The sequence below is a fragment of the Periplaneta americana genome, chromosome 2 (assembly GCF_040183065.1).
Source record: "Periplaneta americana isolate PAMFEO1 chromosome 2, P.americana_PAMFEO1_priV1, whole genome shotgun sequence".
Classification (NCBI taxonomy): domain Eukaryota; kingdom Metazoa; phylum Arthropoda; class Insecta; order Blattodea; family Blattidae; genus Periplaneta; species Periplaneta americana.
In genome coordinates, this window is record NC_091118.1 from 107,453,683 (window position 1) to 107,477,337 (window position 23,655).

General features: G+C 33.4%; 1 protein-coding gene across 6 annotated transcripts in view; it reads left to right on the forward strand.

Moving 5' to 3' along the window:
• The window catches only part of LOC138694481 (cytotoxic granule associated RNA binding protein TIA1-like), a 1,343,307-nt gene that overhangs the window by 998,514 nt on the left and 321,138 nt on the right, over window positions 1–23,655 (forward strand). For all 6 annotated transcript variants that reach the window (XM_069818236.1, XM_069818239.1, XM_069818240.1 and 3 more), the window contains exon 4: window positions 5,267–5,369. In XM_069818236.1, the coding sequence (XP_069674337.1) occupies window positions 5,267–5,369 (103 nt within the window). The remainder of the gene's footprint in view (window positions 1–5,266; window positions 5,370–23,655) is intronic.

Sequence of the window (23,655 nt, forward strand, 5' to 3'; positions counted from 1 at the left end):
CGGCATTATACCTTCATTTCATTCAGACGCTAAATAACCTAAGCTGTTGATTAAGTGTCGTAAAATACCCTACTAAAATAAAAAAAAAATAAAATAAATATATACATTCATAAATACATACACACATGCATACAGAGTGAACCGTAAGTAATGTCATTAATTTCAAGAGGTTATTCTTTGAGATATTTCAAACGGAAAAGTTTAATACAATTTTGCTCGTTTTTTCTTGCTTTTGGAGATAAAAGTTGTTTTATATGAAACATTTCATTGCGTGTTTTGGGAAAGCCATTGATATAATTCTCAATATACTCAGCCAGTTTAAGAGAGCAGTGTATTATGATAATAAATGACTGAAATAATTTTAGTTTTGTTCTTAGATATGCAGACATTTGATATGAACAAATGTAACGTTGTAAAATTCCTTTGCACAACGAAAAGTTACATTTGTTCGGATAACATTTTTGCATATATAAAGGACAAAACCAAAATTATGTCAATAATTTATTATCATAATACATTGTTCTCTTAAACTGACTAAACTTATCGACAATTAAGTCAATGGCTTTTCCATAACACGCAATGCAATGTTTCATATAAAACAATGTTTATCTCGGAAAGGAGGCAAAATTGAATGAAACTATTTTGTTGGAAATATCTCAAAGAATAAACCCCTGAAATTCATGACTTTACTTACGGTTTAACCTATATACATATATATATATGCATATATTTATACATAGATGCGTACATATTATACATATATAAAATGTTGACTTCCAGTATGAATGAACTTGTATAGGTTATAGTAAATATGAACACGTCTTTATGTTCAATATTTTGAGAGAAAATAAGTATGGGTACACACCTGAAATAGCTTTTCCGTGGCCAAGGATAAAGAGGACTTGTATTTACCTGGAAATATCTCTCTGTCTCTTGCAGAATTGTGATTTTTATACCAAACCATAATGCTTCTTATAGTTATCATAAAGAAAAAAGGAGACATATATGATGATTTGTTGGAACAATTATATAGGTAAGCTTATCCTCCTAGTCCTTTTATATTAGAGCCCAAACTTTCACTTTGACAGGAAACGAAAGCGAAATGTTCAGTATATGCCAGAGAAAACGGAGCGAAAAATACTGTGCGTTAAATCGCGAGACAAAGTCAGGGACGAAGAAATATGAAGAGGATAGGAATTAAAGTTGCTGCAGTTACATTCAGTTCTCTGAAGTGGAAGTGGGAAGGACACATTATGGGAATAAACCGAAACAGATGGACATATCGAGTAATAGCCTGGGACCAAAGAATTAGCAGTAGGAACGTCGGCAGGCGAAAGAGAAGAATATTCGCGATTCAAATGTTTTAAGAATATAAATCCTACATAACATAGGTTATTTGCTCATTCCATCTCGTGATATCCTGTGGAGAATAAAGTCTATCAGCCGACTGCCGGTCTTACGTCCACATGCCTCAGCAGAGGTGAACAATCACTCAAACAGTACAAGGATAACGTGTGGCCAACACGATGATCCCTTCAGTCATTATAGCTGGCTTACAAAACCGGATTTGAATAATTTCAAGGGAAAAAATGTTCCGGGGCCGGGTATCGATCCCGGGACCTCTGGTTGAACGTACCAGCGCTCTCCCAACTGAGCTACCCGGGAACTCCACCCGACACCCTCTCAACTTTTCCCTTTATACCCACACAACTCGCGTGGGCTGACGAAACGCCAGATACTCACATCGAGTGCACACAAACTCTGTGTGACTTGGAATTGTGGTTTTGTGTTAACGTACACAGTGACGTATATATTATGCAAATCTAGTCTTTCAGGTGAAGCTTCCTGTAAAGCAGATTTGAATAATTTCAAGGGAAAAATTGTTCCGGGGCCGGGTATCGATCCCGGGACCTCTGGTTAAACGTACCAGCGCTCTCCCAACTGAGCTACCCGGGAAATCCACCCGACATCGTCTCAACTTTTCCCTTTATATCCACACAACTCGCGTGGGCTGATGAAACGCCAGAGACCCACATCGAGTGCACACAAACTCTGTGTGACTTGGAATTGTGGTTTTCTGTTAACGTACACAGTGACGTATATATTATGCAAATCTAGTCTTTCAGGTGAAGCTTCCTACAGAGTTTGTGTGCACTCGATGTGGGTCTCTGGCGTTTCGTCAGCCCACGCGAGTTGTGTGGATATAACGGGAAAAGTTGAGACGGTGTCGGGTGGAGTTCCCGGGTAGCTCAGTTGGGAGAGCGCTGGTACGTTCAACCAGAAGTCCCGGGATCGATAACCGGCCCCGGAACAATTTTTCCCTTGAAATTATTCAAATCTGCTTTACAGGAAGCTTCATCTGAAAGACTAGATTTGCAAAACCGGATTTTGCTGTGCAATGTAGCTCCCCATTTTCTTCACGATGCTTGGCGGGCACCGGTCCCATCATTGGTTAAGATTTCTTGAGAAAATTACTGGTTCAATTACTACACATTCTTTAGAGGTAAGGAAACAACTCAGAAGAAGCAACTTATCACGATTTATAATAAGAGTTATAGTGTATTCTTCAAGAACTGTTAGTAAAATAGTGTTGGTTTTGATCAGGATATGAATGTCCGCTATTCTGGCGACAAAGAAATAAACTAATTTCGAATATAAAATTCGAGAATTGCATATTCTTTAGCTCGTTTCAAAATGTATTTCACTATGAATTCAGCGTATCTATACAGGATGGAAGGGAACCTATTACATTAATTTCACAGTGGTAATAGATGAAGTCAGTCTGAACAAGTTTTGTCAAATAAGTTTTTTTATATGTCCAATAGTATTGACAATTCGAAATGTAACGTGTTGCAACGCTCCTTGAGGCTATTACTCCGTAGTGGGGATGAGCGTAACAGCAATCATCCACTCCGCATGACTTACGAAAGGAGAATGTAAACAAAAACGTCTCATCAGATACGTTTCGATCAAATTACTATAGATGAAAACATAAAGTACTGAATCAATTATTTACGCAAATTGTTTGGTTTTTAACATTGTTTATTACGCTATAAGATAACCACTTTAACTCTAAATTTAATACAATGAAACTTATTTTAGATTTACAGTATCTATTGATTTTTTTTTATTTATTTTTTTTTTTTTTACTTTTTACGTAATTACAAAATAGTAAGGAATGTACAGTACATTCTTATAAAACAGTATTATTTCAATTAAAAATTCTTTTACGTTTGACGTAAACTCAAAATAATATTATTACGAATACAAATTCTGTAACTCAATCTCCATTTAAGTTATTAGGCCCTATCTCTGAAGAAATTAAAAATAAATTAATTTAGAAAAGACATTACGTGTACCGTAATGCTATGTAATGTGTTGTTACGAATGTACAGTAATTTGATCAAAACGTATCCGATGAGATGTTTTTGTTTACATTCTCCTCTCGCAAGTCTTGCGGAGTGAATGATTGCAGTTACATTCCCACTGTGGATCAATGACCTCAAGGAGCGTTGCAGAGTTGCAACACTTTACATTTCGTATTCTCAAAATTGTTGTACTTATCGAAAACTTATTTTACAAAACTTGTTCGTATTGACTTGATCTATTACCTCTGTTATTTAGTGTAATAGATTCCCTTCCCTCCTGTATATTTTTAATGATACACAGTATTATTGGTTTCATATTATATTACTATCATTGTGACTATCACTATTTATATGTTATTCCCTGAATTTAATGTATCTAATCATAATCACTATTATCATGAATAATTCCGGATTAAGTCCACTTGGTCCCATTTCGCTACAGTTCTTGAAAATACTCTTGGGCATTCCATCTATTTCTTTGTAGCCCCAAATCTCTGTGCCCTAGTGGCGGGAATGAGGAAGATTGTTTGGGGATCCTTTATGCACTTATTTTATTTACGCAGTCTTTCCAATTTTGTTAGTGTAACTGAATTTCTTCGATTATTTTCTGAATTTTGAGCGTTCGTTGAATTCCTGTATTATTTTCTGTCCATCTAATTTAGTAAAACAATACACAGGTCTCAAGAACCTGACTTATTCAGTTTCCAGCTTTTTGTAATACTTTTATTTATGATCCCATTTTCGGTTCCATACAGTAAGGTTCGTTTAGAACAAATGAAGAGTACAAAGGAAAAACAATCAAAGTCACAATTCTGTTAAGAGTGATATCATCTAATTCAGTATGTTACTGCAAAATTTATTGCTGTTCCTAATGGAAAAGTAGGAAAGACTGACTGTATTTGTGGTGATAATTTGTGGCAGATAAATACGACCAGTGGTGTCATCTATTTTGATGGGATCGTTACTTCTGGCCCCTAAAGATGAGTGGGCAATAATGAAATTTCACTATGTTTATATAAGGAAATTAATTGCTGGAGTCAAATGAGACATCCGTAAAAATAACATAACCTATAGCCTATTATAATATAAATGTAGGTTAAAAATTTATTTAAGATAAATAAAACTATTTACTAATAATACAATAACACAGAAAAATCCAATAATTGGGTCTAAAATTAGCCTGAAGATGATCGGCGTAGTGAACCCATAATGCACTCGGTAGTTTCTTCCGGCATTCAGTCAATATGGTGTCTGAATTTAGGATGAATATTGACGGATAGTAAGTAAAATTTAAAGTTAAAGTAGTTGCGGTTGAACTAAGTGCTTATCAAACAGTTAAGTGACTTATTAAACGTAATTGTTGGGACAAATATCAATTTTATTTCTCTGTGTTTTAAGAACAAATAACTGGTTGCCTTGTCTTGCTCATTATGAACCTAATTCCGTTGTAGCCTAAGTAAGTATAACCAAGAGAAATTATACATAATCATTATGATCAATAATTAGCTGCTGCTAAGCTAACCGTGCCAGTGTTGAGATGTTTCTATTGTGTAACCATACCCATTAACCTTTTTCCATATCTCTCCTCTCCATAAAATTCATAGAGTGAATGTAAACACAACACCAAGGGCGCGCCTCCGAACAGGGGCAGCGGCATTTCCCCTAAGGTTAGAGCTCAGTTTAGGTGTGTGTACTAAGCGAAAAAATATATTATAAACATGCGTCCTATTCTCAATATTTTCTAACCACTAAATTTCAATTAATACATATACACCTAAACTGAGCTCTAACCTTAGGGGAAATGCCGCTGCCCCTGTTCGGAAGCGCGCCCCCAAGAATTAGATAGAGCATTATTGTGTTATGAAGATGTTGAAATTGATGGCTGGTTATTGTTTCAGGAGGCGGAGAGTGCAATAGCGGCGATGAACGGGCAATGGCTAGGCAGCAGGAGCATCCGTACGAACTGGGCGACGAGGAAGCCCCCCGCTCCCAAGAACGAAGGTGAGCAGTTCTTGCATCTTATTCAGCTTGATTCTTTGTTCTTCTTTATCTACCACTCACAATGCATTCACTGTGGAATTCTTTGTATATTCGTAAATCAAAATTTTACAATATACCATCCATCGCGTTTGCTGTAACAAAATTATTGCAGACATAGACTCATTATTCTAAACTGTAGAATGGTTTACTGTATATCCCTTCTGAAGGACAGGGTTGCTTGTTTACTGTTTCCTTTTTTTTTTTTTTACTATATCGAGCAAATTTTTTTTAAAACATATATTATACTTTGCTCCGAAATGCATCATTGGCTATTATATTTCGCTCTCTAAACACTAAAATTAGCTGTTAAACGGCATAGATAGCAACATTTTGTTGGAAAGAAATACCCTGTAAATATATCCCCGTGATTCTTAAGTACGATAATGGTTACTAATAAAATTTCTTTCACTATCTGATGGAAAACATTTACAAACTCATAGGCATACGTGGATGTAAAATCATGATTGGCTAATCAATTCGTACACAGTGATGTAGAAAACTCTTGCAAACATAGACATCTGGTTCTTAATTGCACGGCTGACAATTACACTTCGATCTTTATAATTATTTATTCTTACAAGTACTTTAAAAACATAGGTACGTGGTACTGAATTATAGCGTTGGTTGCAACAAATTTTATGCTACAATTTTATTGTTACTACAACAATTAGAAACCATTTGTAAACATAGATACGTGGTTTTGACTTAAATGATTGGTTACTGTACTTCGTTTGCAATCATTTACAAACATCTTGTAAATATATATACATGGTTTTGATTTATCTTATTGATTACTATATTTCTTTTACCATCAGTTAGAAACCTATTATAAATAAAGACAAATTATTCGGTGAATTTGTTATATAAACAACTTTCCTGTGTTAATAGAAACTGATATGGTATTTTACCTTAGTTAATAATTTAAATTAACAAAGGAAAGTTTTTTATATAACAAATTAATCACACCAAGTTTCAAAAGTTCTTGTGACTTACATGATTGGTTACTATATTTCATTTACTATTAGTTGATTTGCATGATTGGTTACTATATTTCATTTCCTGTCAGAAGTCTCTTGTAACAAAGACATGTGGTTCTAACTTTAATCATTGATTACTATATTTCGTTTACTATTAATTTGACTTGCATGATAGGTTACCACTGTACTTATATTTAATTTACTATCAGCTAGAAACCTCTTGTAAACATATTTCTTAGTTACATGATTGGTTACTATTCCGTTTACTATCAATTATAAATCTCTTGTAAATATTAACACATTACTATTAACTGAAATTAAAGATGGGTTATTATGTTTAGTTGTTTCTAAAACAAAATAATTTTTCCAACGTAGATATGCGGTGGTTCTGAAGTGCGGATTTTTTTAAAATTTGTTTGCTTAAACAAGGAAGCGTCATATAAATTTATTTTTTTTCCCCCTGAAATACAGGACTGGTTACTAAATGTTATGACGTTCTAATGGAAACTTCTTCCGGACATATATAAGCGTACTACAAGATTGGTTACTGCATTCTGTTTGCTATAATACAGAATTATTTAAAGCGTAGACTCTAGACATGTGGTTCTGAAGTATGCAATTGGTTGCGTTTAGTTAGCTATAATTTAAACATATATTGTATAAAATAAATAAATAGGCCTAGTATTAATGTGCAGATAATTGGTATTTAAAAATGTCTTATAGCGTTCGTATAGCGTGATCGCTATAGTTCACATTACTCCCGCGGCTCCACTCGCCTCGATCGAGTAATAATAGAGATGCTTTATCACGTTAATTCTCAACACCATGAACCGCCTGATTCTCCTTCTTGTTCTCGTTTCATTTTAACCCTCCTTATGCGGTTATAATGCTTGGCAATAAAGGCAGATTTAACGTTAGAGACTTCATGATTTCGTAATGCATTGGCTTGGTCCAAATAAAAGTCAGCCGAGGTTTACTACGTAAAACAGGATTATGAGTCAACGTTCTCTTTAGGAATATTGGAAACAGTGATTATAGACTTTGTGATTGGCATGCATCTCCTTGTTGCTTCAAATAAATTCAAAAAGAAAAGCGTACGGTGCAAGATGGAAGAGTCCAAAAGTGAACAGCGTACTCTAGTTCGTATTTTGACCACATAAGGGAGAACACGTACTGAAGTCCATCGTAGAATGGTAGTAGTATGTGGAAAGACATGACTAGGGATATCAGTTGTAAAAAATTAGTGTGCGCGGCTTTGTTCCAGCCAAGCATTTCCACACCACAAGCCACAAATAGGACAAGCTCTCAAGGCTATCATGCCAAATTAAATTTAACATGTTGATGGAGAATAACAAAAAGTGGACTTAATGTGTTAATGAGTATCATCCAGGATGTATCCATAAAATTCCCTACGATCACTTGCATTATCGCAAAGTTTGCACGCAGTGGGTGCCACACTCAACTGCTGAGCGTAAAGCTCATGGAATGAAGCCACACCGTATCCCTTCGTTCTAAAGAGATCATGTAGCAAGAAAATGCAGGGAAAGTCACGTTATCGCTTTTTTTTTTCGTTTATCGAGGTTCATTGCCAGTGAAATAATTTCTGGAGGGTGAACAAATAAGCAAGTCTATATAAGACCCACTCGGCCATCTTAGACAAAGAATCAAGAATATACATCCATGTCTTTGACTAGAAAAGTGTTTTTACTTCATGACAATTCTGGAACTCGTACTGTTAGATCAAGGGACGAGTTGCAAAGGTTTCTCTAGAAAACACTACCACATCCCCCTTACAGTCCAGAGTTATCTCCATACGTTTTCCATTTTTTTTTTTTTTTGAAAAGTTAAAGAAAGCCTGACGGGAACCACATTTCCATCGAACGAATCTATGAAAAATGGTATTAAACATTGGTATCACAATCGAAGAAGTGCGTTAAAACCTGTGGTGAATAATCAGCAGTAAGTTTAATTTCATTTTTGGTGTTAGCAATGACCGGGTTTCATTTGAACGATCGAATATTTTTGGCAATGCAACAAGTCAAAAACAATTTCTTCATAGCTTTTGATGCTGGAAATGTACGATATAAAATGCAAGTTAGTAAAATGATTTTCCTTCATATTTTCTCACTTTTAAAATTTAAGTCATTGATCTGTTATTTTCTGTAATTTCGTGTAAAGTGTAAAGTATCACGTCATGCGTCAGTATTCTTATCTGAGTAATATCATCCTTGTGGCTTATTGTTCTTAAAAATTTGCAATTTCTAACGGAATCCACTTTTCTCATTTCAGACATCCTCTCCTCATACATCTCTCTCTTGATGCACCCCGCATGTTCCTCTTCTGTCGATGTTATTTGTTGCGTCTAACGTTATTCTGAAAGTATTTGAAAGAAAGGTACACTTACGTAACTATTTTATAAACTGTATACAGTGTATATTTTTCTTCAACAAGCCACTGGTCGCAGATAAACTTTATGATTCTTAAGTATTACTTGAGAGAGATAAACGATAGCAAAGTTTGAAGTTCTCTTTCAAATAAACCGGAGTTTCAGAGTTTGCGTCTTTTATTGCCAAGGCTTCATTAAAATTGACTTAACAACTTTTTTGCAGTAACGTATTCAGTTTATCCTAAGTGTAACAGTTTTGTTTAAGTCCTTGCCATAAAAATATAATCATTGAAAGAAGTATTAGTGGTTAGTGAATTCTTCAAGAACTCTATTATCTGTGTGAATTTCAAATCACAACATTAGTTAGACCCAACGCACCCTTAACCGAACGGCTAGTGCTTTGTCTTTTCTTGCTGGTAATCCAGGTTCAAATCTCATCGGGTCCAAGTATAATTTGTAATTGATAAAGACTGTGTTTGATGATAGGTTTTCACAGGTACTCGCATCTCCTCTAGCCGCAATCTACCATTGCTTCAATAATTGTTTTTATTACAACACAAAACTATATACAACTATAGCATTAACAAAAACATTTCAAGCAGACAAAACTTAATAAAAGAATGGTCCCAAAACAATGTTGAATAATCTGATTGAGAATCACCTAGTTCAACAAAGGTAAATATTTCTGTACATATGATACAAATATTATACTGCCTAGATATTACAAGCCATAGGCTACAAAAAAGAAACATTGTGACATTGTATATACATTACTTTTCCATTTAGTTCAAAATTATTTCAATTACTTTACTTAATGTTATGAGTTATCACATAACTATGTACAAGAAATAAGTATCAAAAAGTTAAAGAATCTTAAGTACTTGTTAAACATAATAATAATTATAAAAATCACATCAATAATAACAATAATGTACCCTCAAAATATATTCTATGATCATATTACCAGTCAAGCAGCAACAATTACTGTATTGATAATGAAAATGATACCCTTCTTACATATTACAATTTTATAAAATCATACTTTTATTACGTTATTTCCATATATGTTTGTGGACATTGCATAATATACAGAATGTAACAAATGTTTCTGTAACAAAATGTTATAATTATTCTCTTGTTTAGTTTCCATTTTCTCAGGAACCATGAGCGAATTTTATGGTGTGAGGTGTTGGTAGTACTTGATTGTGGTGTGATGCATTCCTTTATTAATAATTTGGCTGAAAATGTGATATTTACCATCAAGTATTAAAAAAAAAAACTAAAATTTTCACTGTCCCAGAAACTTTTGTTAGACTCTGTATATGGAAATAATGTAATAAAAGTATGATTTTATCGTCGTCATGCAATGCTATGTAGTTCGCCTCCCATAGTGCAAAGAGGGCGAATCTAATGTGGCTGCAAAAAGAACTGTAGCTTTGTCGACTCAATCCTTGATGAGGCGCTAGGATGAATGACACAAAACTAAGTACAATACTTTGTTGAAAAATATAGGCGAGATATTAAGTAAATTTATATAGAAATGTATAATTTGAGAAACCACCATTACATCTCACATTCAAGCAAAATACGTCAATTTTATAACATAAAGTAAACACTTTTAACTTTTTATATCCTCCGTTGCGAACAAGGTTATAACTAGGGACCATACTTTGTCCCAAGAAGCCATAAAATTAAGTATTACAGTAGTTTTTACTGTAGCTATCGGACGACACGTGTTCATCTATCAAACGAAATACTTCTGTCTGTTCACGCGACTCTTGTTGGTAAAATTACGCAGTACAAAACATCGACCACTTTAATAATTACACTAATCACTGATTAAATTTCCAACTTCTTAACCGTGTTAATATTTAGGATTTAATCAGTGGTATATAAATGTTAAAAATGTATATAGAAAAATGAAGAATTACACTAATATTTACAATTTATATTACTTTATGTACAATACAATATGCTATTTTTTTTTTACTATTTACACTAAGATAAAAATGTAGGTCTACATTGATCAAACTTTATTTTCATTATTATATACAGTATTGTGGGTTGTAATGCAAGATATTTTATTTCATAATATTATAGTCTACTTACTTTGTAAATAGTGTATAAAGGGGCTGTTAGACATTGACCACCTTTAAAAGTAGATTATAAAAAGACTACTTTTCGTATCTAGAATAATACGATTTTTCTTCAAATATAATATTTTGTGGAATATGAATTTATTTTAATACGGTATATCAATTATTGTAAATCATTATGTTTATAATTTATTTGATACAAATTGCCTTATTTCACACTAAATTGTAATTGTTTAACTTTTAGAATTACATGTAACTAAACACTTTTATATTTTGCTGTTGCTGTTATTATTATTATTATTATTATTATTATTATTATTATTATTATTATTATTATTATTCCATTGTTTTATGTGTTGCTGTTGTTTATATATGATATGTATTTTAAATTGGTTGAGTGGAAGAGAATCAAATTAAACGTAATATTTTAGTTTTCATGTAATAAACAAACATACTAATGAGCATTAAGATATGAGCTTCTAACAAAAGCACAAAAATTAAACCTTCAAACATTGTCAGATAACAATGAAAATACGTATTTATATATACACGTTGTCTTTATCTTTTTTTCATTATGTTTACACTTATGACATATTTTCTGATTGAAAGATTTGTAGGCCTACTTATCATTTAGAATGGAATAATTTCCAACAAAACTTTTCTCTTCTCTGCACTCAAGACTTTTCTCTCTAAACTACCATGCAATAACAAATTGTCAAAATCTTCGATTCTTTTACCTTTTTATAAAACATTTACTGATTTCCCTTGAATTTCATCTAATGATTCGCTGTTTCAACTACGTCAGGTTTAGTAGAAGAGACCCTTATTTTTGAGGATTGTGAAATGTGCAATGCATTTCTGAATGAACCTTCTTTTCTTCTCTTCCTTTGTTGTTCTGGATCCATATTATCCATGTGAAGAGGAAAAACAGACAAAGCTCTACGATGGCATCTACCTGGTATTTAAGAAAAACAATTGCTCGACATACCTGGGATACCACCTATGAGAAAGGCACATAACGTCAATAACATACATCTGCCACTTGTCGTATTAATTTATTATCCTTACCATTTAGTATACATTTTGGATGAAAACTCAAATTTGGCAATGTTGATACTTAGCTGGTTTTTGAGTTGACCTCTTAAATTATAAATTAGCAGATCATCATCATTATCATCTTCCAACTAAGATTTAATCTTTCTTTCTTTCTTTCTTTCTTTCTTTCTTTCTTTCTTTCTTTCTTTCTTTCTTTCTTTCTTTCTTTCTTTCTTTCTTTCTACCCCCATTTCCAAGAGGATCTTCTATAGGCCGGGTCAGCTTACTTCACACCCTAAGGGAGAAACCTAACCATTTTTCTCCCATTACTACATAAGCTAGTGGATTATGGTTATTTTCTAGTTTTCAGGTTGAATTTTCTTTTGCTAACTTCGTTTCGAATTTTGATACTGAGAAATACCACAACTGGTAGTGATTTTATAACTGTTATGTTGGCAGCAGTGACACAAGTTGTTGGTTATTTAAATTCTGAAAATTCATATTGTTCTAGATTTCTGAGCCCATTATTGGAAGCAAGTGAAATTTGAACATACTAATAATTAATTAATATCAGTATTAATATTGATATACAATAGTTATTGTATGTGTTGCTTTCTGTTGTGGTTATAATTTCAAGATTAGAGTCAGGTAGGCTAAGTGTAAATAAATATAACATATTTCGTGTGATATATGCCCTTGGGTAATCGATAGAAATACCATTTCACATTTTAATTAATTTCTTTCGTGTTTAGACTTTTATTACAACAACGGAGTAAATATTCTAAAGCATACATTTCTAAGTGAAATTCGTTTTCGGAATTCGTACTAATCATTTCACGTGATCAAACAAAATACATTTTGAGGTTAGGTCTCGTGAATCGTAAACTATTCAATCAGAGCAATGAATTTCATGTTGTCAGACAAAATAAATTTTAATATTAGATCATACACTAATCTACCAACTACTAACATAATGTGCGAGAGGTCCAGAAGAAAAATATACTCTTTCACAAAAGATGAGATATGGTAAATAAGCAAGACATCGTTATTGTTAATAGTATATTATTATTATTATTATTATTATTATTATTATTATTATTATTATTATTATGTTACATGGCATTATGTGATTTTTATCCTCTTTTGGTGATATCTCGTATTAGTTGGCAATATTGAAGAGACGGCCAAATTAACCTTTTAGGAACTACACTTACGTGATCCTCAGGATATCTACGTTTATAAGGTTACTTAAGTAATGTAAGTGCCATAAAATAATTGGTAAAAATAAATTTTTTGATCTAATGCCGCGCATATTGGCGTGTAGTTATTTGCGCCTTTACAAACTTTTTTTTTACTATTACGGTGAAAAATCTTGTTCTGAGACTGAAGCACCTGAGTCAAAGAGACGTACGATTATTTAAAAAAATGCCACCGGAAATATCTTCCTAATGCATAGACAAATATGAGTGTACGATGATTGTTATATAGCATTTTTTAATCTCGAAATTGTTTGAGAAGTTGGCGAAACTTCATCATAGTGCTGTGTATCGTGAGTGTTGTGTAAAATGTTCTGTTGCTGCTGTTAATTAAATATGAAAATGAATGAGATCTTAAATCTTCAATAAATACGGTAGGCTTTAGAAAATCCTCTCGTGACAGGAGTAAAGGGCTGAACATAGAGTGTTCGATTGAAAATTAATTCTGTGACCATTCGCACAAGGCTGATCAACTAATGGCGTCCGTCGTTGTTGCATGTGATGGCCACACAATCGAATTATCAGAAATATTCGCATATTGAAATAGCTTATTGTTGTACAGTGAAACGCGCCATGTTGCTATGAAAATTCAGCAGTAATTATGTGCAATCAATATCGACTAGCGAAGCCATTTCGATCCCCCACATTATGATGCATGCATAAATGACATTTAGCATGAAAATGGTGGTGCCCCCTTACTTTTAGTCCGCATGCGTGCATAATGTATTAAAGCGATACAATATAGTATCCGATAAAGACTGTAGGACGTGGTGCTAACCGTAGTCTTTGCTGATAATTCACTAGTTGAGTGCTAATGAGGTCTGTGTCGATATTGTAACCTAATTTCCCAGGCTACGCTTCGATAGTTGGAAGCATTATAATATTTGTCCAGCTTTTTACTCCCGATCAGAAGCCTTTATACGGCTAACAATGTCTTTAATTTATGAAATCGCATGTGAGCATAGGGTATGCGTGTTTGGTGTCGTAGACATGCATACGATAGAACCTTTAAATATAGGGCAAACATATACTAACAAGAACTGACTCGACATAGCTTGAGCCAAAGTTCGTAAAGGCGATGTACCTCGAATAACAGAGTGACAACTGGAATATTATTATTATTATTATTTTTATTATTATTATTATTATTATTATTATTATTATTAATATTAATATTATTATTATTATTATTATTATTATTATTATTATTATTATTATTATTTAGGAGAAATATTTTTAATTTTGTTTTAAGTTCATTTTAAATCTGTGCTAAGGGTAATTGAGAAAAGCTATACAGGGTGGAAGAAATACAACTGTACAGATTAAGGGGGGGGCAATAGAATACATTAAAATAAATAAAAATCATATTGTTCGTTTTGTAATTAAGTGCACGGTAAATAATTAGAGAAATAGACTGAAAGTCTATATAGTTTGCCAACAGCGCATAGCAGGCTTACATACGATATACACACGCATTTTGTCGGAATAGCTGAGTTCCGTCCATTAATCACTCCAGTAGGTTTGCCAGTCTTCTAGCGGCAGGAAACAGCGATATGTGTAAATATATGTATTTACTTTTCAAGAAACCCGTGCATTTTATTGAATAACTGCAAAGGAATAAATCATTCCTTATCAAAGTTTTATTAATAAGGCCGTCAGACTTATCAAATTATATTACAATAACATGAATGTTTCATTTTTACATGAACGTTTTCGGTTCAAGGAACCATCATCAGATCTCCAATTATTAACCTACAAAATCTTATGAGCAAAGTATTATAAACAATCAGTGAAACCATAGGTTTTATGAAATAGATTCGGATGCATAATGAATTATGATGACACATATGGAGTCACAAGTAAATGGATAAAACTTATAATATAATCATAAAACAGTGAAAACTGAATATACAAGAATAAAATTCTTAAAAAGTAAACGATCAATCCTGTTTTATCAGTATAGGATTAAGCTACCTATATAAATAGCATAAGCAAAAGCATAACGAAATTGTTGATCATCATCATCATCATCATCATCCAAAGTTTTGTTTCATTTTGATTCCAGTTCAAGTCCAGAGATGTTACGTCCATATCTTCTTCCATTGTCTTAGTTGTCTACATTCTTTTCGGTTGTAGTTTATAGATACACTCCTTTCAAACCCTAATCGTTGCCGTTAGCCTTTCTTTTGTGTTGTAGTTTATAGTTACGCTCTTTTTAAAGACTGAAATCACTATTGGTTTTATAGAGGATGGCCATGATTTTCACACTACGTACTCTTAAGTTTGAGAGGTCGAAGGGTTGAAGGCGGTCCTTTCCGAATGTTCTTACTGTCCTCCTAAAATACGTTTCCTTTTGATACGTTCATTTCTGGATATCGCCGCAGGGAAGCTGGCGGTCAGCGTTTTCACAAAGAATAACATGCACCCCAGTCGCTTTGACTGTAGAGAAGAGTTGGATAGGGACAATGTAGAAAAAGACCACCTCCGTTTAACAGAATTGGTATTTTCTTACATAAGAAATTATATGATTGAAAATTCAGTAACTTACAATTTAGGTACTAATTTACAAGAGTGTAAAATGCTATTCTTTCGACCTCTCCTGCTTTTTGGTGTACGTATTATGATATATACTGCAGTGTGAGTTTTTTAAACCTTAGATTCTTCGACATTCCAAAGTGCTTATTTGTGTTGAATAATTGAAATGTAATATATTGAAAATGTTTCTTTTACCAAAATGTTAGAAAAAATCACCATGTGATTTTCTTCTAATATTTTTTTGCTGTTATTGTTATTGTTGTTGTTGTTGTTGTTCTTCTTCTTCTTCTTCTTCTTCTTCTTCTTCAAAGGAATAGTCTGATGCTTGTTTAATCTTCTTCGTCTCTTCCTCGGATTTCATCGGTTTTATCTATAATAGAATAGTGTCCAATTAAATTAATTTGAATAGATTCATTCTTTACTTAACCATTCTTGTACACCCGTTTACTATTTTTAAAATATCATCTCTATAGACTGAATTTTAAGCAACTAATTTTTCGAGATTTTTCGTGTGTCTGAGCAGCATATTGGAATCGCTGCATCTCTTTTCTCTTTTATTTCCTTATCGGTTAGTAGGCATTGGCCCTTCATCGGCTGTAGAGCCATGGATTATGATGATTATGATTACTATTACTATTAGTATTATTATTTTATTATTATTATTATTATTATTATTATTATTATTATTATTATTATTATTATTACTGCTACTATTTTATTCCGGCGTAGCATGCAGTTACTATAATTTATCAATATTTTAGTTGCAGATAAGTTATTTTTTTTAAATAGTCAAAAATTGACTCATATTTTCAACTATATACTCGTATTAATGAATTATCTTAACTGTACGCCAAGTAAAAAAAATGATAGCAGTAAAAATATAATAATAATAATAATAATAATAATAATAATAATAATAATAATAATAATAATAATAATAATAATACTGACTTTTAAGGAACCCGGAGGTTCATTGCCGCCCTCACATAAGCCCGCCATCGGTCCCTATCCTGAGCTAGATTAATCCATTCTCTACCATCATAACCAACCTCCCTCAAATCCATTTTAATATTATCTTCCCACCTACGTCTCGGCTCCCTAAAGGTCTTTTTCCCTCCGGTCTCCCAACTAACACTCTATATGCATTTCTGGATTCGCCCATACGTGCTACATGCCCTACCCATCTCAAACGTCTGCATTTAATGTTCCTAATTATGCCAGGTGAAGAATACAATGCGTGCAGTTCTGTGTTGTGCAACTTTCTCCATTCTCCTGTAACTTCATCCCTCTTAGCCCCAAATATTTTCCTAAGCACCTTATTCTCAAACACCCTTAACCTATGTTCCTCTCTCAAAGTGAGAGTCCAAGTTTCACAACCATAAAGAACAACCGGTAATATAACTGCTTTATAAATTATAATAATAATAATAATAATAATAATAATAATAATAATAATAATAATAATAATAATCCATGACGCGACAGCCCGTGAAGGACCAATATCTACTAACCGACAGCTGGCCTCACGCCCACATGCCTCAACAGAGGTAAACGATCATCCAACCAGCAAGGGGATAACGTGTGGTCAACAACCTAACTGTTTTAGCTGACATACGAAGCAGAATTTCATTAGTCATTGTAGCTTCCAAAATTCATCACGATGCTGGGTGGACACCGATTCCATACACTGGTCGAAATTTTTTCAGAAAGTATCTTTCCTCATGAGGACTCGAACCAAAGCTCGTTCCATACCATCCACCTAAGGCATGGCACATTAGACAACATAGCCGCGCGGGATTCATCATCATCATCAACCACAGGGATTAGGCCTATTGGCCTGTTCCGTCTTCAAAGTTTATGTCGTCTATCCATCTTGTTCTTGGTCTACCAACATTTCTGTGTCCTCTTGGTTCATAGTGCAGTATTACTTTAGGTAACCGGTCGTCATTCATTCTTCTTATATGTTGGTACCAATTATGTTTTTGTTGTTGTATTTTCTCAGTGAAATTAAACATATTTAGTTGTTCTCGTATATTTTTGTTCTTTTGTTGATCTAAAAGAGTGAGACCAGCAACACTTCGAAGGAATTTCATTTCGCTGGATTCAATTTTCTTTTTAGTTGTTCGGTTTATAGACCAATTTTCTGAACCATAGGTTAATAGCGGAACAGCTAACGTTGTATAAAATTTTAGTTGTGTTGAACGTTGTGTTTTATTTTTTAAGGTCCTTCGTATTGTTCCACACATCTGTTGAAATTTACTCATTTTATTTTTGACGTCTTGTTCTTTTACGTAGGATATATTGCAGCCTAAATAGTTAAAGGAGGATACCTGTTCTATGATTTCATGATTTAAAACTATTTTACATCTTCTGTGATCAACTCCTTCAAATGCCATTGTTTTTGTTTTATGATTAGAAATTTTAAGATTATATTTTTCCATTATTAATTGTAGTTGATAAGCTGCCACCTGTAAGTCATCCTCCGATTCTGCCATCAAGATCTGATCGTCAGCAAAAAGCATGGACTTCAATAATGTCGTGCCTATATTTATGCCGGTTGTTATTTTATTCTGCCATTCTTGTGTGGCTTTATCTATGTATATATTGAATAATGTTGGAGATAAAGGGCAGCCTTGTTTAACACCCTGATTTACAATTATTGTATCACTCGTTTTGTTTCCTATTCTTACTGATATTCTTGTCTCGTATAAGCTTTTAACTGTTTTCACTAGGTGTGTTGGATATCCTTCTTTGGACAGTATATTCCATAATTTATTTTTTAAAACCTTGTCAAAGGCTTTTTCGTAATCCACGAACATTATGTATGTAGGGAGATTAAATTCTCTTCTTTTCTGGATTATTTGTTGCATCACAAACACACAATCGGCACAAGACCGTCCTTTCCTAAATCCACATTTAATATAATATACCGGTAATTAATTTTAATGGCTATTATTTTGTTAGTGGTTGCTTTCCAAAAATTTAATTGTTTTTGTTTTTATTGTTAAAATTCCAATGTTACATTTTGTAATTTTTTAGGTAAATGTAAATACGATTTCAAATTTTATCATATAAATATAAGTACTCGTATATAGTTATATTTTCTGTGTAGCCTATTCTCATATTCTGGTGCACGTAGCACAGTTTGCGCAGATATACACATTTAATTTAATTTTAGATGACGTAATATGTTAATATGAACATTTCATGCGATGTAACGTATTTTCTACATACAGTTCTTAATGCATTTACGTCGAAATTTCACACGATGTTCGACCAACACCACCTATGTGACATCGCATACTGTAGGAGGCCAAGCTTGCACAAGGGGCTTTGAGATCTCGGGGAAATCCTGCGGACATTGAACGAAGAAAAGTTAGGCCAATTTTGTGTGCTCCACATCTACATGGAAACAGTTACCATAAAGATGGGTTGTAATGTCGTACGGCCCGCGGTCATTGGGGGCCTCCCGAGAGTTGCATCACCGAGTTATTATACCACGCATTTATGATACGATTGTAAAGAATTATTCCAACTTGGGACTGGACGCCATTTTACTTTTACAGCGCCGAGATGTCCGGATTTCATTAGAAATAGTGTGACCGTCCACAGGAAGGAATAACGTATGAGATATTAAAATTGTTACTGCGTTCAGAGAATACTCGGAACGATAGATTATGAAACTGCTATTTCGTTTTCAAGAAGCAATAACAATAACAGTTACGACGTAGGAATGTTTCCAAACGATAATATTTGAGCAATTTTGACCACTCTTATCTACGCTCAGGTTCTTCACTCTATATTGGCTAGAAATTAGATTAATATAACAATTACGAGCGTAATCTGTTTGTGCTACTTCAGTTATACCGAGGACATGGCCAGTTTCTATATTCATAATTATTAATTATTGAGCACGACACACTTTTCAGTTTCAGTTCTTTCGCAGGAAGAAAATAAAATAATCACGGAAAAGGTATAGGCCTACTTCAGTTTTCAACAGAAACTTGTCAAATTTTCTTCAGCATCACTTCCTTCTTCCTCTTTTCCTTCGTCATTCTTTCGTTTTCTTCTTATTTCTTCCTCTCCTTCTTCCTTTAATCCTCGTTTCGTTTCTATTCCTTTTTTCTCTTTGTTATTCCTCTCTTTCCTTCTTCTTTATCATCTTTCCTTTCTTTTCAGTCGTTACATAATCCTTCTTTCCCTTATTTTTATTCTTACTCTTCATCCCTTTCTTTCACTTGATCCTATTTTTCTTCTCCTTTTTATCTCTCTTATTCTTCATTTCATTCTTTCTCCTTCACTTTACTCTCCTTTTTCCTTCCCGTCACTTTTTCTCTTATCATTTCTTCCTATAATTTTTTCACTTATCTCCTCTTTTTTCTCATTTTGCCATTCTCCTTAATTATCTTCTGTTCCTTCCTCTTTTATTTTTATTCTTCATTTTCTCTTTCCCTTCTATTCCTTGTGACAGCAGCAGATACAAGTATTAAGAATAATAATAATAATAATAATAATAATAATAATAATAATAATCATCATCATCATAATAATAATAATAATCCATGACGCAACGGCTCTTGTAAGGACCCAGATCGACCAGTCGGCTGCTGGCCTCAAGCCCACATGCCAAAGCAGAGGTGGACGATCATCCAACCAGAATGGAGGTATCGTGTGGTTAGTACGGTTATCCCCGGTCGTTATAGCTGGCTTTCGTAACCGAATTTCGCTACCTATCGTAGCTCTCCAAGTGCATCACGATGCTGGACTCGAACCAGCGCGCATTCTGTACCGCGAGTCCTAGGCAAGATGCCTTAGACTACAGTGCCACGACGCTGGACGTAGTAAAGTTTATGTAGGTCTAATAAAAGATGGGGGACATGAGAAGCAAGTAATAAAAATAGTGGAATCGAGAAACTGAAAAACTATCGTGAAGGAAATTAAAAAAAAAAGATATATATTCAATTTTACATCTTCTGGCACCCAAAATTTTACCTTTCAATTTCTAATCCGATATCGCCATTCCTCTCTATTATTCCATTGTCCTCCGTCTATTTTCTTCTGCTTCATTCTTTGTTGAATGTCATATATCCCATATCCATGTAAAGTGTGGTCTTCCCATCTTCATTTCTTGAGGTGGTATCCATTCTAAAAGTATTTGGATAAGCTTTTTTTCTGACATTCTCGTAGCACCTTCATACGAATCAAGTTGTTTTTTTAAAATATAATCTCTTATATAATTTCTCATTTTTACGGAATAACCATATTTATAATTATATCTCTTCTTGACTATTACACTTTTACTACGTCGTACTACTTTTGACCAATAAAACGGTACGAAAGGACGTCTTTCAACTAATCGTGGCTGCTTATCGCACAATTTTATCACTTTCCTAGCATTTGTTTATTTTTATCGCTTCCCTAGCATTTGTTTGTTTTGATCACGTCCCTAATATTTGTTTCTTTTTTGCCAACATTTCAAACTGCAAATTCCTTACAGTATAATAAAACATCCTTTGCGATCGTTATTTGTTTCCCGCATAGTTAGTCGACTGAAAATGGCGGCTCCGTTCAAACATTTTGGTGAAAGTAACATTAGTGAAGTAGAATTTTAGTAAGTCAATTCATATCTATTTTATTGTATTAGAGTACTTTATTTCTTCTAATCTTTATATGAGGCGTGTAGTTGCAAAATCAGATACATAACTTTTTTTTTTTTTCGAAAATTAGTTAATGTTATATTTCATATCTTTATATGATTCTACAACTGCTATAGCACTATTATGCTTCAAAGCCAGATACATCACGTGGATTTGTATGATGAAAGAATAGTATTGGTTGCAAATCCTTGGTTCCTTGCGAACGTTTTTCTTTCATATTGAAAAATTATGTTTTAGTGATGTATCTGATTTTGCAACTAAACGCCTCACATACTTTCTTCTGTTTTTATCACCTCTCTACTATTTGTTTCTTTGTTTTCCAACATTTCAAACTGCAAATTCTTTACGGTACTATGAAACATACTTTGCGATCGTCACTTGTTTACCGCATAGACAGTCAACTGAAAATGGCGGCTCCGTTCAAACGTTTTGGTGAAGCTAACATTAATGAAATAGAATTTTAATAAGCCAATTAATATTTTATTCTAGGGCCTATTAGAGTACTTCTAATCTTTATATACTTTCTTCTAATCGTGTAATAGTCAATTAAATCTCACTCGAGTTTTGATTTTCTCTATATAAATCAAAACCTCTAGTGAGATTACTGTTGATAAAACAGATGTGAGGGGAAAAATTCTCATTTTATGAGTACCACTATATTATATTACTTTGAATTCTTGTCGGTTTGGGGGGGTTAAGAAATGTCAGTATTAATTTAGTGATTAATGTCATTCTGGTATTAATTTTGAGGCTCTTATTTTTAGATTTCTTTCCGGTATTAAAGAGTGTCTTGTTGAGTATGTTTACTGGTTATAGCCTTAGATTTAAGTTACTTCTATGGCAATTATGGTCGTTACTGAAACATTTCACCGACTGTTTGTAGTATAAATTTTCAATTCCAACAATATTTCATTTTTTTCGTTGTTACTTCGTTTGAAATGTTGGACGAAAATAGTCACAAAGAGTTAATTGGAGATGTGCATGTACATAAATGAAAGCTGTAGGAAAAACGTGACTGAAATTATCAAAATATAATCAAATAATCACAATTCAGTAATATCGGGAAAGCAAATTAATCTGTTATTCATACATTTTAAGGAATAAATATGATACAGGCAATATTCATAACAATTTCGTGTTCGTAAAAAAAGTGGACTGTTGTACAAGTCATTTGTTGTGCAAAGCACGTATCTTGCAGGGTTTAATGAAATGCGGTCGATGGTTGGGTTTTCCTTCTCTAAATATAGCACGGTGGGGGTAAATTTGCATTGTTCCCACATCAGTTAGACGTTCCGGAAAATGAGATATTGCCCTTGAACTGAAACGACACAGGAATTACCAAGCACCTCGCAGATCCATTTGCTTTCCTTGGGCCGCCTATAATTTAGAACAAGAAACAGAAATTAAATTCAAAGTCTCGTACGAATGACGAAGGCAGTCCTGATGTGCTGTCAGTAGAATATGTATGACTTGCTCATTAACCTGGGCCTCCGCCGCCGTTTCATCTGTGATCTCGTACAAAATCGATGCTTCTTGGACGCCTTCCAGTGAGCCATTTTGGAGAAAAGCAGTAGGCCTAGATATCTGAATTCTTCGTTCTCCCCTTTTCCCTTTGGTTCATCTCAAGGTTAATGGTGTGCTGTTACCATGGTGATACATAGAAAGTCACTGGGGCTAATTTAACAGATTCTATGTATTGTCACATTGGTCTAAGTCTTCTGCTAACGTGGAGAAATTTTTATGACCTAAAACCCACAAAAATTGCAAGAGTTTTAAATATTGTGATCATTTTCATCATTTACGATTGTTAACAAGGTGATCGTTGTCGATTGATTTTAGTCTCATTTTCCATTACGGTAGTAAAAAATTGTAAAAGTAATATGTAAACGTAAAGCTGTTAATTCCTATGTAAGAAGCACGGAGAAATGGAGATAAAGTAGGCCTACTCAGAAATTGAGACAGGGAAATCAAAAACTTCCTAATTCCAATAAACCAAATTTGACGGGGGAGAGAAAGAAACTTATCATCTGTCTTACTGACTTTAAATATTATACTTTTACCTATTAATATTGTGTAAAATTACATTCTTTATCAATTAAATACTTCAAAACCTAAATTTTTGCATTATCTTGCGCTACAATTTGAAATAAATACTGCTGGAGTAGTAGTAGCAAAATTTGATTTGTTGCATTGAATTATTTCAACGTTACAATTGCTTGTTTGTTAAAGTGTGTATAATTATGATAACGTTATGCAATTTGTGTTCTTTTGTTTTGTGTGTTTGGAAAATATAATTTCAATTAAT